The sequence below is a fragment of the Erithacus rubecula genome (assembly GCF_903797595.1).
Source record: "Erithacus rubecula genome assembly, chromosome: 1".
Classification (NCBI taxonomy): domain Eukaryota; kingdom Metazoa; phylum Chordata; class Aves; order Passeriformes; family Muscicapidae; genus Erithacus; species Erithacus rubecula.
In genome coordinates, this window is record NC_136658.1 from 26,843,076 (window position 1) to 26,856,907 (window position 13,832).

The 13,832-nt window shown below is 40.3% G+C and overlaps 1 protein-coding gene across 1 annotated transcript; it reads right to left on the minus strand.

Moving 5' to 3' along the window:
- Window positions 1–9,540: 9,540 nt before the first annotated feature.
- On the minus strand, window positions 9,541–10,476 carry LOC306807120 (taste receptor type 2 member 40-like; the record flags this gene model as incomplete). Its single annotated transcript, XM_079316415.1, has 1 exon — window positions 9,541–10,476. The coding sequence occupies one exon, from the start codon at window positions 10,474–10,476 to the stop codon at window positions 9,541–9,543; it is 936 nt and encodes a 311-aa protein (XP_079172541.1).
- Window positions 10,477–13,832: the final 3,356 nt, after the last annotated feature.

A 13,832-nucleotide genomic window follows, 5' to 3' on the forward strand; every position in this document is an offset into this window, starting at 1 on the left:
AAGCACTGGGACAGATTTCCCAGGGAAGTGGTTGAGTTGCCATCCACAGATTTATTTCAAAGATATGTAGATGAGGCACTTAGGGCCACAGGCCCTTAGGTTTGGTGCTAGGTTAATGGTTGGACTTGATAATATTAACACCTTTGCTAAGTAAAATGGTGCTATGATTCTGGGAAAATCAAGCAGGAAATAGCAGAACAACTCAAAGATATTTTGCTTAAGAAACTGAACATGATACTCTGCTTACCAGAATGATGTGCTAGACTTGGAGCAATACAAAGAATGCCTTCATGGTGATCAGATGAATACAAAGTCCATTTTACAGCCAAAGGGTAATGAAGAGACTTTAAAAAGTTGTCAGCCTAACAAAACAGACTTTTGCTTCTAAGTATTTTGAGACAGGTTAACACTAACTGGAACAAGGACTATATAATGTAAAGAAATTATAAAGTTGTTATGACATTAAGACATTTAAGACTGAATGTCACCAGGAGGTTTCTAACAATGAGAAAAATAAGGTCCTCTGAGTAAAAATGGTGACAGAAAACTTCTACAGTAATGATCAAGGTCATAATCACTGAAAGGAACTATTGAGCATATTTCATTCAGCACAAGTGTAGGTTTGATGGTTCCAGTGGTTCCCTTAAATCCCTTCTCCATTGTTCAGAAATCACCACAACAGGCCTTCTGAATAAATCATCCTTTTACTGAAGATACAAGGGAAGATTGCTGTCTAGCAGACAGAAAGGCTTTATTCCATAGTGGCAACATAGCATTTTAATCTGGTACTTGACAACAAACTCTGCTGTGAGGATATGCAACATCTTAGACTTCCCTATAGTATGATCAATACAATGCTAAGTAGGCAGGTCAGTGAAGGGACAATGAGCAGGATTAGTGGAATATTTGTTGGTCAAGCAAGGACATGATGATTTCATTAATAAATTGGGAAATTTTCCTGGTTGGTATTCAAGTCAGGAGAGGAAAAGATCACAATTAAGCCCTATTAGATCACTTTATTGCAAGTTAGACTATGAGTAGAATCAAGCTGTTATTATTAGTAGCAGATAACAATTCACACATTATGCTCAGTCATTGTCTCACACTCAGGCACTTACTGACCATTACCTGATATCAGGACATGCTTGTGGCCTTGAGAGCTTGAGAATCTCGATGTTCTGAGTTTTTTTGTTCTTATGAATCTGCAGGACTGAGAGTCTCCTGACCTTATGTATTCTTAGGAGAGTTTCACTTGCCTCTCAGCACCTACCCGTTCTTTCTTTGATCTGGTTTCTGGTATCACATGCACAGGCCCTGCTCATTCATTCAAATTCACACCATGTGGGCTTTCATGACAGAAATGCAGAGCCAGAGTTGATGCAAAAGCCATCATGTGTCCCAAAGGACCCTGTCCTGCCTCATGATTTCAGCATCCAGCAGTAATCTTTACGTCCAATCCCTCTGAACACAGTTCTTTTGTATCTATGGGAAATTTATACCTTTACTGCTACACATTATGACATAGAATTTCAAAGTACATCACTCACTGCAAAGATAACTAATAGACTAACCACTCTTGCCTAATTGTTTCAATTCAGAGTATGAACCCTTTTGTACAGAAGGCTGTACACATTTCTGAATGCTTCCTCCAGGTCTTACGACTGTCAGTCCCATACGCCTGAGAAAGTGAGAAAGATAAGCAGCCCAAATGCATGTCTTGTGGTCTGAAGTTAATACAGGCTGCTCCAAAAGTTGTTTTGGGGCTGTGTAAGTACATGTGCCTTTGAACTGCCGTTATCTTTAAACAAAAAATAGATTGAGTTAAGAGATGAAGGCAATACTCTAAGTGCTAAGGTAAAGACGGGGCTGCCCCAGGAAAACAAGCAGTTAGGAAGGAAACCACTTTCTTCCTTACTCAGGCTATGCTGGAGGGATTTTGAGTTTTAGAGAAATGAGATGTAGCCTGTGGTTAAGATAAACCTGAGCTTTGAGATGGACTAATCTCTGTATCTCAAACTGACAATGGTTTAAACAGACATCTGAAATGAAGTTATCTGGATTGGTATTTTACCTTGTGTTATCTTTATGAATGTATTTGTCAAAACCTCCCAAAAGATAGTTATATATTTACCGTCTCGTGAGCCCAAATGCTTTTGGAAAGGTGTCTGTCAGAAATTTTTCATCAAAAGTATCATTTGAAGAAAGTAGACTCTAAAGAAATATTAATATTTGACAAAATTTGGTTTCAGGGATACTTCAAGTGTGAGTCAATATGATTTTATTGTAAGAAAAGATCAGATGTTATTAAGTTTCAGAATAAACTGTATTTTGATCTTATGACCCAGTGAATGAAGAGTTAAACAAATTGAAAGTAAAGTTTTAATGACTTCTTTCAATTGTGGTCTAAGGAAGATGTTTTCAGTGCACTTCCTCTGAGACATTTTAATTTCTACATACATTTATATGGGGGGTTTTTTGTGACTATTGTTCCTTTCTATACCGTTTTTCCTTAATAGTTTAAAAATCTTTTTATATGATTCTCTGTAACTTTTTTTACCCTCAAGTTTTGTTAATTCCAAGTAATCATGAAATCTCTATTTATTTAAACCACGTGTATTAAAATTGATTTGAGGTCACTGTCTAGGACTTCATGGTAAGTGTGCACTCTGTTAACAGTGGAACAACTGATCCAATGGCCACTGAAAATTTGCATTAATTATGGGATATTATGTTCTGACCTTTGTTTGAGAGAATGCGAAGACACGTCCACTTTTTAATTAAATGTGAGCATCTCAGGTCTCCAGATCAAAATTATTCAAGTTCCAATAGGAGCCAGGTGACATGTATTTCTGTGTTTATCCCTTTTTGTGAAATAAGGTTTATATACTTTTCCTCTGAATATTTAAATCTTTCATCCCTAAATTTGAAGGAACAAATTAAAAACAGTGGACCAGGCCTCTCTGGCAGCTGGTCTCCAGATCCACAATTTCTCCAGACCAAACCGGCATAACATCACAGTTCTAGCTTAAGAAAGGGATTTCAGATGTGATCTGAGGGATGCAAATCACTTGTTAATTAGTATTCTACTGCTGCTTACAATGTTTGCATATTCACTTCCTTCAGCACTGGTGATTATTTATTGGTAATAATTTAAATCTGTTTTCCTTTTTAAATTAAATTACAGGTTGCTATGAGTGTGTGTGTGTGTGTGTGTGTGTGTGTGTGTGTGTGTGTGCACGTGAGACAGAAATACAGAGGAAACTATGCAAGCTAAGTGTATTTGCCTTGTAAATAGCTATTAATTTAAAATGTGTGGTAAAAAATGGCCTCTTAATGAAAGACATTGAAGTAAATACTTTTTGTGCTACTGCATGGCAGAATCTTCTGTCAAGGAAAATGGAATTTGCAGGAAACATTATGTCTCATGTCTTCATACATAAAGGAAAAATCTGTTCAAGAGTTGCCAGGTCTGCTATTACGTATGGCTGATTGAATCCTTAAATTTTCACATTTGGAATATAGAAGAAGGATTATATTTTTACAAGGCAATAATTTAAGCACTGACAATTTAGGCATCAGATGTGATTAGTCACATTTTACTAATATTTGGAGGGTTTTATAATTTTTTTATTATAAAAAATATATTAGGCATCTTTTCAAGATGGTATGTTAAAGTTATTTGTCACATTTCACAAGTATCATCTACGTATAGGCATTAATTGAACTAAAACCAGGATGATAGTATTGCTCTTAAGGTATATACTCAGAAAAAGACAAAGTTGTGGATGTCCAGGAAAGCCTCTAAAATGCAATAGGATTTTTTATTTCTCTTAGCTGAGGATGGAATGGTTTGATTGTAAAAGCCCAACCAGTAATCACAAGGATGCAAACTGCAGTGAATAGCTGTTTGCATATTGTTAGTTGCTGCATTTAACTCTTTCTATGTCAAATGAATAGAAACTGAGGATCATCCTCCTTCACATTTCCACATTGTGCCAAGAAAAGCAGGCAATTAAAAAGACATGAGTTCAGTCCAAGTTGTGTCAATTATACTGCTTCAGCTTTGTTACCACTGTCTGAAGAGATTTCAAAAGAAAAATTGAGTATCATACACGTAGAGTCAGCCTAGATATTACCAATAACCAAAGCTGTGGAGGTTGTATGAAAGGGATTCGGCAAAGCAAAGTGATTGGATCCCCTTAGGGATACATAATGTGCCCATATGCTCATGCCTGTGATGGGAAGGAATGTATCAAACACTGAAGACTCTGATGATCTTGCTTGTCAGGAGTTGAAAATGATGGTGACGTCCAACATAAATGATGAAGAAACGTAGTTGGATCCTGAGATAAAGCAACAGATGATTAAGGAAAGCTACACCAATTAATTAATTACTTAATTCCCTTTGCACTACTGGCCTCTTTCACTCGTACCCAGTTATACAATAGTATACATCACCCAACCACGATGGATCCTGGGTTGATGCCCCCACTCCTTTGCCCATCAAGGAGATGCAAAGGCACCCAAAGTGAGGATTGTGTTACCTTTAAGGGGAATTTTTCACAGGTACCTTGCACTGACACTTTATGTCTGTGTGCATAGAAGTGTGTATATGCTATGAAAAAACAGGAAAAATGCTGCTCTTTTAGGTGTTTATCTCTCAGATATCTAAGTTAGGCCCGTAACTTTAAGTTATAAACTAAGTTAAATGCTGTTGAGTGTTATTCCCTTGCTAAATTTTAAATTTAAGGTATAAGCTAAGTTATGTTAAATGCTGTTTAATGTTGTTCCATTGCTAAATTGTTAAATTTAAGTGTCCTGGTTTGGAGGACAGGTGTTTGCCAATAAAGGCAGAAGCTTCTCTTTGAAATGGAGAATGTAAACCTCTCCCCTCCAAATTATTATAATTTTGAAATTAAGGGGCTCTTAGGCAAAGATATGGGAATTAGGAATAACAGTTCTTTACTAGGAAAATTAAAATAGAAATACAGTATTACAAAGAACAGTCCCAAAACACTGACAGGGTCAGAATACAACCTGACACCCTGTCAGTCAGGGTGTTGGTAGCAGTCCCATTAAATGGTGGCTGCAGTCCTGCAGTGGCAGATGTGGTTCAGCTGAAGCAGTGGTGCTGTAGAAGGGTGCAGCTTTCCTCCAAAAGTCCAGGGATAATGTGGAAAGATCCAGCTTTTCCTCTGGAATCCAGTTGAAAGAAGGTACCTTGCTGTTCAAAATCTCAGTTTTTATCTAGGTAGGAAAGGCTTGGTTCCTCCCCCTGGCTGGAGCATCTCCCAATGGGATAATGTAATTTTTTCAGTCATACATTGAGACTTAATGGGCTATGAGCAGATGATACCTTCCTGGAGGGAGGATGGGTTATGGAAAAGATGAAGATGACTACCCCACCTGGTTTTAAAGATGGCCCATTAGCAGATAATATGTGCCACAGAGCCAAGGATCACTGTCCCACCGGCTTCAACAGATGGTGATAGAATACACATTTCTGGCTACATCCTATAGTGCAACCCAAGACATTAAGGTACAAGTAAACTTGAAGTACTGTTAAGTTTGTGTTATGGGTTGATGTTTTGACTGGCTCCTCTCCTTGCTTCCCCCATGCAGCTGCCAGCCCCTCCCTTGGGCTGTTTTATCTAGGCTGGTGTTTCCCGGCTGGCTGCTGCTGCGTTTTCGGTCTTGAGCTTTTCGCTTGCTCTTTGCCGTTTGCTCAGCTGCCCCCCGCCCCCCCGGCTGCTTTGGCCACTTTTCCCCTTTCCCCCCAGCTGTTTTGGCTGTGCCCCTGTTTTGGCTTATCTTGGGCTCACTTTGGCTTGTCTTGGGCTCGCTTTTGCTTGTCTTGGGCTTGCTTTGGCCTGCTCCCAGCTGCCCCTCCCCCTCTCTCCCTTCTCCCTGTTCCAGGGATTTGCACTGACTCCGAAGGATGAGGATCTGGACTTTGGGAGCCACTGCTGGAGATCGGCTCGGAAGGCTCTGCCGCCCTCCCCGGCGAGGACCAGCCGGGTTTGTCTCATCTGGGTCTGGGCTGGGGCATGTTTCTTTTGTATTTTTGTTAATAAAAAAGTTTTTTCCATTAAAAAAAAAAAAAATTGTCCTAAACTTGGACTGTTTGAGAGCTACTGAGCTTTTCGGTTGTATTCCTTTCTATCCTTCTATCACACACAGCTAAACACACACCTAAACACATACACACATAGGTAGTTCTTGGTTCATTTCTGTTTTGATTGAGTGGATTTCGTTTGTTGCTTCTTTACCCTTGGTGTGCCTTAACCATCTAGTAAGTGACAGAGTCAATCTTGCCAATGAACTTGTCATGCTGATGCTTAGTATTGTCTGATTTTTACTAATACTCTTGCTGGTGATTTTTTAAGCAATCTCAAACTTTTGTTACACTGACTAATGAGGTTTTCTATTCAGGTCTCTTTTTTTCCCTGTAAAATAAGTGATCTGGGGATCCATGAGTGTAAGATACACTTGTAAATACATGGTTACTATGACTGTGGTAAAAACAAGCAGTGATTTGCTGAAAACTCCCTTAAGCAGAAATTTCCTTCACTTTTTGAGCAACTGATGTTAACTGCTCCTGGGCTTTTATAAACACACATATGCTGTCATATCAGAATTGAAATTTCCACCCATCTTGCATTTTAGATTAATTAAAGACACACTTACATATGTGTGCAACTACTTGAAGATAATTGCATTTTCATTATTCAACTCTGAGCTTAGTGTAGTGTTCCATTCCATTTCATAGAATAGATGAAAGTATTCAAAAGCTAAGTCCAGGTATCATAATTTTAATGTCCCTTCATAAAAGAAAGATACTGCTCTAAGAGATTTCACTGCAAAAGTGAAAGTTGCAAAAAGAGATTGATGAATTGGCCTGAATAAACAACAAAATTAGGCTTGTTTAAGATCTTGGAACAAGAAGGCATGAGTAACACTGCTGATTTCCATGTATTTCTCAAAAAACTAAACCCCTCTGAGAGAGAAAATAAGAATTTTGGTGATGAAACCGTTTAATAGATATTATTTTGGTGTAAGACGCTGTTCAGTTAATGTTCCATTCCTGCCTTTCATTTCAATATGTACATGCAGAGCTAATAAAAGATCAACATATAATGTGCCCAGTTGCCAATTGTAGATTTGCTCACAAATCTTAAATCATATTCTGATGGGCATTGAAAACAGAATCCATCAGATGTCATCCAGAATTTCAATGATGAAAATTCCAGGCATGCTTATAGGAATGCAAATAAGAGAAGGATCCTGTAGGGATCTCTCTTGTAAATATTTGCATTGAGCTAAGGACTCTAATCAAATAAATATTTTCCCACTTTAAAAAGGCTGTGATTTAGAAAACAAATGGGCACTACTGTCTTCCTTTGAATTGCTCACTGATGATTTTTTTTATCATTAAATTACAATAATAAAGAAAAGTGTTTTTAATGGAAAGGGCATTGTTTCAAATGCTGGACATATTGTATAATGTTCCATATTAGCAGTTTCCTAGAAAATCTTGTGAGCTTTTTCCGGGATAATCAATGGAAAGAGGTACAAGACAACATGATTTGAATTATGTCTTTCTAACAATGTTAGAGCAGGATGAGCTTTAAATTTTGTTTGTTTCCTGATTTGATGCACAGTACCAGACTTAAATCAAGCTACCATTGCAGTTTTGTGGCATTGGTGTGTGTGGAAATAGTTCAGATGTTTTGGAAGGATCTGATTTGTGACTTTCAAACATTCTTGAGATTGCAAAATGGGAGGTTTAAGGTGGGAGGAAGCTAATGGCTTTGGGATTACAAACAGGGAGTAAGAGAAATTGTCAACCCTCAGACAAGATGCATGTCTTCAGAGGATCCTACTCCCAGTAACTGTCATTTTCCTACAAATATATAGGATTTGTTATTTTCTTTCCCAAAACAAATCCTTATCAAACTAATCCTGGAATTCATCCAATGGAATACAGGGATTTAGTTGATCGTGTATATGATGCATGTTGAAGACGGTTTTATTGATATGACAATAGTTGATTAGCTGGTCATTTACAGACAGAAAAGATCTTCCAGATGACTGACACTATGAGGTGCCTTCTGATATTTCTGTCAGCTTCCCCTCTTAGATCCCCAAATTCATGTTAATGAGCTGGTAATGATTTGATATCATTGTATGGAAAGGGAGCTTTGGAGGGAAGATGTAGTCACAGAGGCAGGAAAACAGCACAGGAGTGTGTTTTGGGTGTCTGTGCATGAGGAATGTGGAATAATGGAACGTAAACCCCATGGTGTGAGAGCAGCTGTTCAGAGTGTCCCTGCTGAGCAGCCGTGTGCCCCAGAGCTCAGCCAGGAGCAGGACAGCACACAGGGACTGTGGGCTGAGCACAGCCCACGTGCTGTGCTTGTTGGTGTGGTCAGAGAGCTCTGAGGATTGTTGCTGGAGGCTGTTGAGGGGAGAGCAGGGCAGGGCAGAGGATGGACCGAGCCTCTCTACACGGGCGTTTCATGGTGCTGAGCTGGGAACCAACATGTGGCACTGGTGCTGACAGGGGCATGCCAGGGTGTCACTGCCATGTGCTCATCTCCCTGCATGTCTGTCCAATGGCATTAAAAATGTCCCTGCAAGCCACTGCTGCCACCTGTGAAACAGTTTCTGTCATGAGGGGAAGGAAAACTCCAACACAAGTTATCCTTTGACATGATATTCTTTGAAGTTTCAAACAAAACAATTCAGGCACAGACTCAGATCAATTACAGGTACCATTGTTTCAAACAGATTGACAACATCCAAACCAGATACATTGAATGAGGGTGGGCTTAGTGAACACAGGCTTACATCATGAATGTTTCTGTGACAGTCACTTTAAAAGTATATAAAATCCCACTGCTACTGAAAAGGATTCTGAAGCTGCAGACCTAATGTACCATCAATTTAGTAAGACTTTTCCTATTAGCTCTTATCACAGGATTTTGGAAAATCCTCCAATGCATCATTTCACTGGGCAAACAGACACTATTCACTGCTTGAACAAGAGCAAGGAAGCTTAAAAGTCTTTGTCTTTTTTTACAGAACCATAGTGGAATTTTATAGATACCTTTAGAGTCAACAAATGTTTTTTCTACAATTTGGACGTTGTTAAAGATTATCAGTAAGATATTTCCATAATATTGGGAATTCCTAAGCATCTTCATTAGCAGGTTTTAGTAACTTGAAACAGCTTTCAAACATAATATTCCCCAATTAAACATGCACATGCTTGTGATCAAGCAGGTCTGATCTGTTTGTCTCATGAATTAGTAGCTTCAAGCATTTCCAGAGATTCTGGTCTGGCCTTATTTTCCTTCTGTCTTAGAGACACTATGATTTTCAAGGAAAGAGTAAACAGTAGACCATTTCCAACTTCTTCATAATTTCAGATCAGTGATCTAATTTACCCATTTCAGCTTCTAATATTTTACAACTCTTATGGCTTCAAATTAGTTCATCTGTAACTAAACTAGAAAGTCCAGGATAAATGATGATCATTTACAAGTACGTAGTTCCCACAGGACACATTGTGAAGTGCCAAATCCTAGCAGGCAGCTCTCGAAATTTTGGATTGCTCCAAATTAAGACTATGGTGTGTCCTGTAGGACAGGCAGCCATTGCAGCTATACATATGGATTTTGGGGTGCTAAAACGTAAAAATAAATCATATACAAGAAAACTGAAAGCTATAAAATATGTAATGTAAAGGATAAGGAGGGAACAGACTGACTTGATGGCTTTCATATGGGCTTCTAAGCTGGGATCCCTGAAGCCACTTGCATTATTTTGCATCCTTCTGGTGTGTATCCACAGAGACCAAATCAGCAGAACACTTGAAAGAACAGACAGTATTAAAGGCATACCTATCCCAGCATTAGAGAGAAGAATGAATAAACCCATATTGTCTTTCCTTGTGGTTCTCATTGCTGAAGAGTTTGTCATGGGTAGAGGAGCAGTGAAGTTGCTGTGCACACTGTAGACATCCCAGGCAAAGGGAATTGCAGCTGTGAAGGAGCAGAGCCATGATGTGAGCAGCATCCAGGGCATCAGCCTGGCAATTCTGTGCTTCAGCCAGATGAAGAAAGAGTGTGTGAAACTGGCAACCTTGATACAATAGAAGACACTAAGCCAGGCTCCAAACCAGAGGGTGGAGTAGTTCAGAAACATGTAGACCGTCTTTATAATTCCAAATAGATTTTCTTCAAAATAGGAGGGTTCACAAAATATAGTTAAGAATAAATCCAGTATAATCCAACATTGCAATGTAATTCTAGATAAACTCAGAGAGATCATAATCATATCATATGAGGGCCATGTTTTCTTCCCAGTGCAGCTTGATGAACTGGCAGCCAAGATGATTCCATTTCCTAGAATTCCTGCCATGGATTCAATTATAGCAATTGATAGACACAGGAGAGCAAATGATGTCATCATTGTAAGCCAAAAGATCAGAATTATTACTCAGCTTCACCTGGACTCTTGAGAGCCTCAGATCTGTCAGGCACTGGCAATCCCAAGGAGGTGTTGTGGGCAATGCTCACCTATTTATCTGAGGGTCAGCAGTATCCCAATGTCATTTAATATTTCTGCTATTTTATATGTTGTTTTGGGGATTGATGTCTCGGCTGATTTGTCTGAACATTCAAATTGGGTCAAGACTTAATTACATAGTTCCTATTTTGGTAAAAGGCTTTGCATTGCAATGGTTGAAGGGTCATGGAGCAGGTGAATTGTGATGTTTACAAGTGCCAGATGTCCTGCTTTACATGTTTAGATTTGCTTCTTCTATTTGATGCCTTAATGCCTCCCTTTCTTTCACTGTTATGGCTTCAAAGCAAATTGGAAATTCTTGCCATAGCATCTCCTCATCTAAGGGCTGCTCCTTTGCTTTATCAGGCATAGACAAATTGCTGCTGCAAGGAGGATTTTCACTTTTTTTTATTGTATATGGATATTTTTAAGCCTTATACTCATCATTGTGTGCTTGCTCAGAGTGTCCCAAAAGAGGACAAGAAAAATCTCTGGGAAGATAAGCACAGAAAAAGGAACAGCATTTTACTAGGGTACTTCACTTGTCTAGTTTTCACAAACCTCCTAAAAAAATGCCAGGATTACCTAATGAATTCATGATCTTGCAATATGCAACAATAAATACAGAAGCAATGGCACAACTACTAATCAAGGAAGTTTTGCTCCTATATGGAATATATATGCCTTTAAAATTCTGCTATACCTGCTAGAAGAACTGAATTCAAACATTTTCCACATACAAAAAGATGAGTGAAGCAGCTTAGGTTTACTGAAACGTTTAGGGGCTCACGTTCTTTTCTGTAGCCTAGAACACGGAGGCTCATTCACAGAATCACAGAATCACAAAATCACAGAATCACAGAATCACAGAATTCCAGAATCACAGAATGGTTTGGGTTGAAAGGGACTTAGGACCATCCAGTTCCAATCCCCTGCCATGGGCAGGGACACTTTCCTGTAGAACAGGCAACTCAGAGCCCCAGTCAGTGTTGAGCCTGAGCCCCTTGCCACCAGATAACCAGCACATGTCTGTGTGATGTGTGTGGGGTTTATGGGCAAGGCTTTGGCCGTGGGGAGGCTGCAGGGGTGGTTGATGTGAGAAGGGACCAGGAGTTGCCCGTGTCACACTGAACCAGTCCCAGTCACCCCAACAGGGACCCACCATTGGCCAAGGCTCTGCCCACCAGAGATGCTGGTGACATGTCTGTGACAACTCATTTAAGGCAGGAGAAAGAGCAGTGCACAGCTGCTGTGAGAGAGAGGACAGAGAGAGGATATGTGAGAGCAAGAGCTGTGCAGACAGGCAGGGCAGTGAAGAAGGGGGGCACAAGAAGCTCCAGGCACCAGAGCAGACATTCCTGTGTTCTCCATGGGGAAGATGATGCTGATGTAGACTGTGACCCTGCAAGCCCTGGCAGACCACACTGCAGCAGATATCCACTCTGCAGCCTGAGCAGAGCTCCCTGGCAGCAGGTGGTTGTGCCCTGGAGGAAGCTGCATCCTGTGGAGATGCCAGCATGGCAAAGGCTCCTGGCAGGGGCTGCAGCCTGAGGGATCCCATGCTGAAGCAGTTTGTTCTTTGGAGATTGCACCCAGTGGAGAGGATCCTCTTTGCAGTGCCCATTCCCTGCTCAGGAAGGGAGGAGGTGGAAGAGTAAAGAGGAGTGGAATGGTGGGGGGGGGGAAGGTTTCTGCTTCTGTTCTTTCCTTCTCACGTCCCTAGTCTCTTAGTGATTGGCAATGAATGAAATTATTTTGCCCACGTTGAAGGAATCCCCACCAGGCCAGGCAAAGACACAGAGGGCTCTGTCAGGTCTGCAGTGCAGCCACATCAGGGCAAAGATAGCAGATAAGCTCTGTGAGGACAATTAGGGACAGCCACAAGGCCAGGGATTGGCAGACATATCCAGAGTGATAGGACGTGTCTGAGATGAAGGCAGTAATTAGGGGCTGCAGGCCAGGATCAGCATCCAGGTGAGCTAGGCAGGTGGAAAGGCCCAGGCAAAGCTGCAGCAGAGCTCAGGGAGGGCTCAAGGGTGAGCACCCAGCTTAGCAGCAGCTCCTGAACACAGCGGGGGCTACGCCCCACTGAGGCTTGTCCCAGCAATGTGCTAAAAGTTCAGGCATTTGCACTGTGGAAGCTGGCTCTGAGCTGAGGCAGCCAAACCCCCAAAAGCAAGGCCTTCATTTCACCAGAAAGCCCATTCAGAGCTTTTTGTCTTGCCCTGTCCCAAGTCACACAGAGAAGCAGCACAGCCTGGCACACAGGATTTCTCTTTCTTAAAATCACGTTTGACTGGCACTGAGCATTCAATCCATTGCACATCACCCAGAATATCAGTGATGAAAATTCCAGCAGTGTTTATGGAAATGCAAATAGAGAAGGAACCTGTGGGGATCTCTCATGTAGATACTTGCGTTTTTTGCCTTGAGCTAAGGACTCTATTCAAATTTCTGATATTTCACGTGGAAAAAGCTGTGCATTTGGAAAAAAAAAAATAATGAGGATTATTGTCTTTCTTCCTCTGAATTAGTAACTGATGATTTATTTTCATCTTTAAATTCTGAAATCTGAGAAGATGTTTGTAATGAGAAATAATTTTGTTGGCCTCATTGATTCATGATCTTAGAAAATTCGGACCGCCTTTCCTGGGTCATCAATGAAAAGAGCTAAAGGAGAAGAAGATTTGAATTATGTCCTTCTAACAATGTTAGAGCAGGATGAGCTTTAAATTTTGTTTGTTTCCTGATTTGATTCACTGTACCAGACTTGAATTGAGCTGCCATTGCAGTTCTGTGGCATTGGTGTGTGTGGAAATAGTTGAGATGTTTTGGAAGGATCTGATTCCATGACTTTGAAACCCTTTGAGATTGCAAACTGGGAGGTTTAAGGTGGGAGGAAGCTAATGGCTTTTGGATGACAAACAGGGAGTAAGAGAAATTGCCAACCCTCAGACAAGATGCATGTATTCAGAGGATCCTACACCCAGTAACTCATTTTCCTACAAATAGATAGGATTTGTTATTTTCTTTCCCAAAACAAACCATTATCAAACTAATCCTGGAATTCATCCAATGGAATACAGGGATTTAGTTGATCGTGTATATGATGCATGTTGAAGATGGTTTTATTGATATGACAATAGTTGATGAGCTGGTCATTTACAGACAGAAATATCTTCCAGATGACTGGCACTATGAGGTGCCTTCTGATATTTCTGTCAGCTTCCCCTCTTAGATCCCCAAATTCATGTTAATGA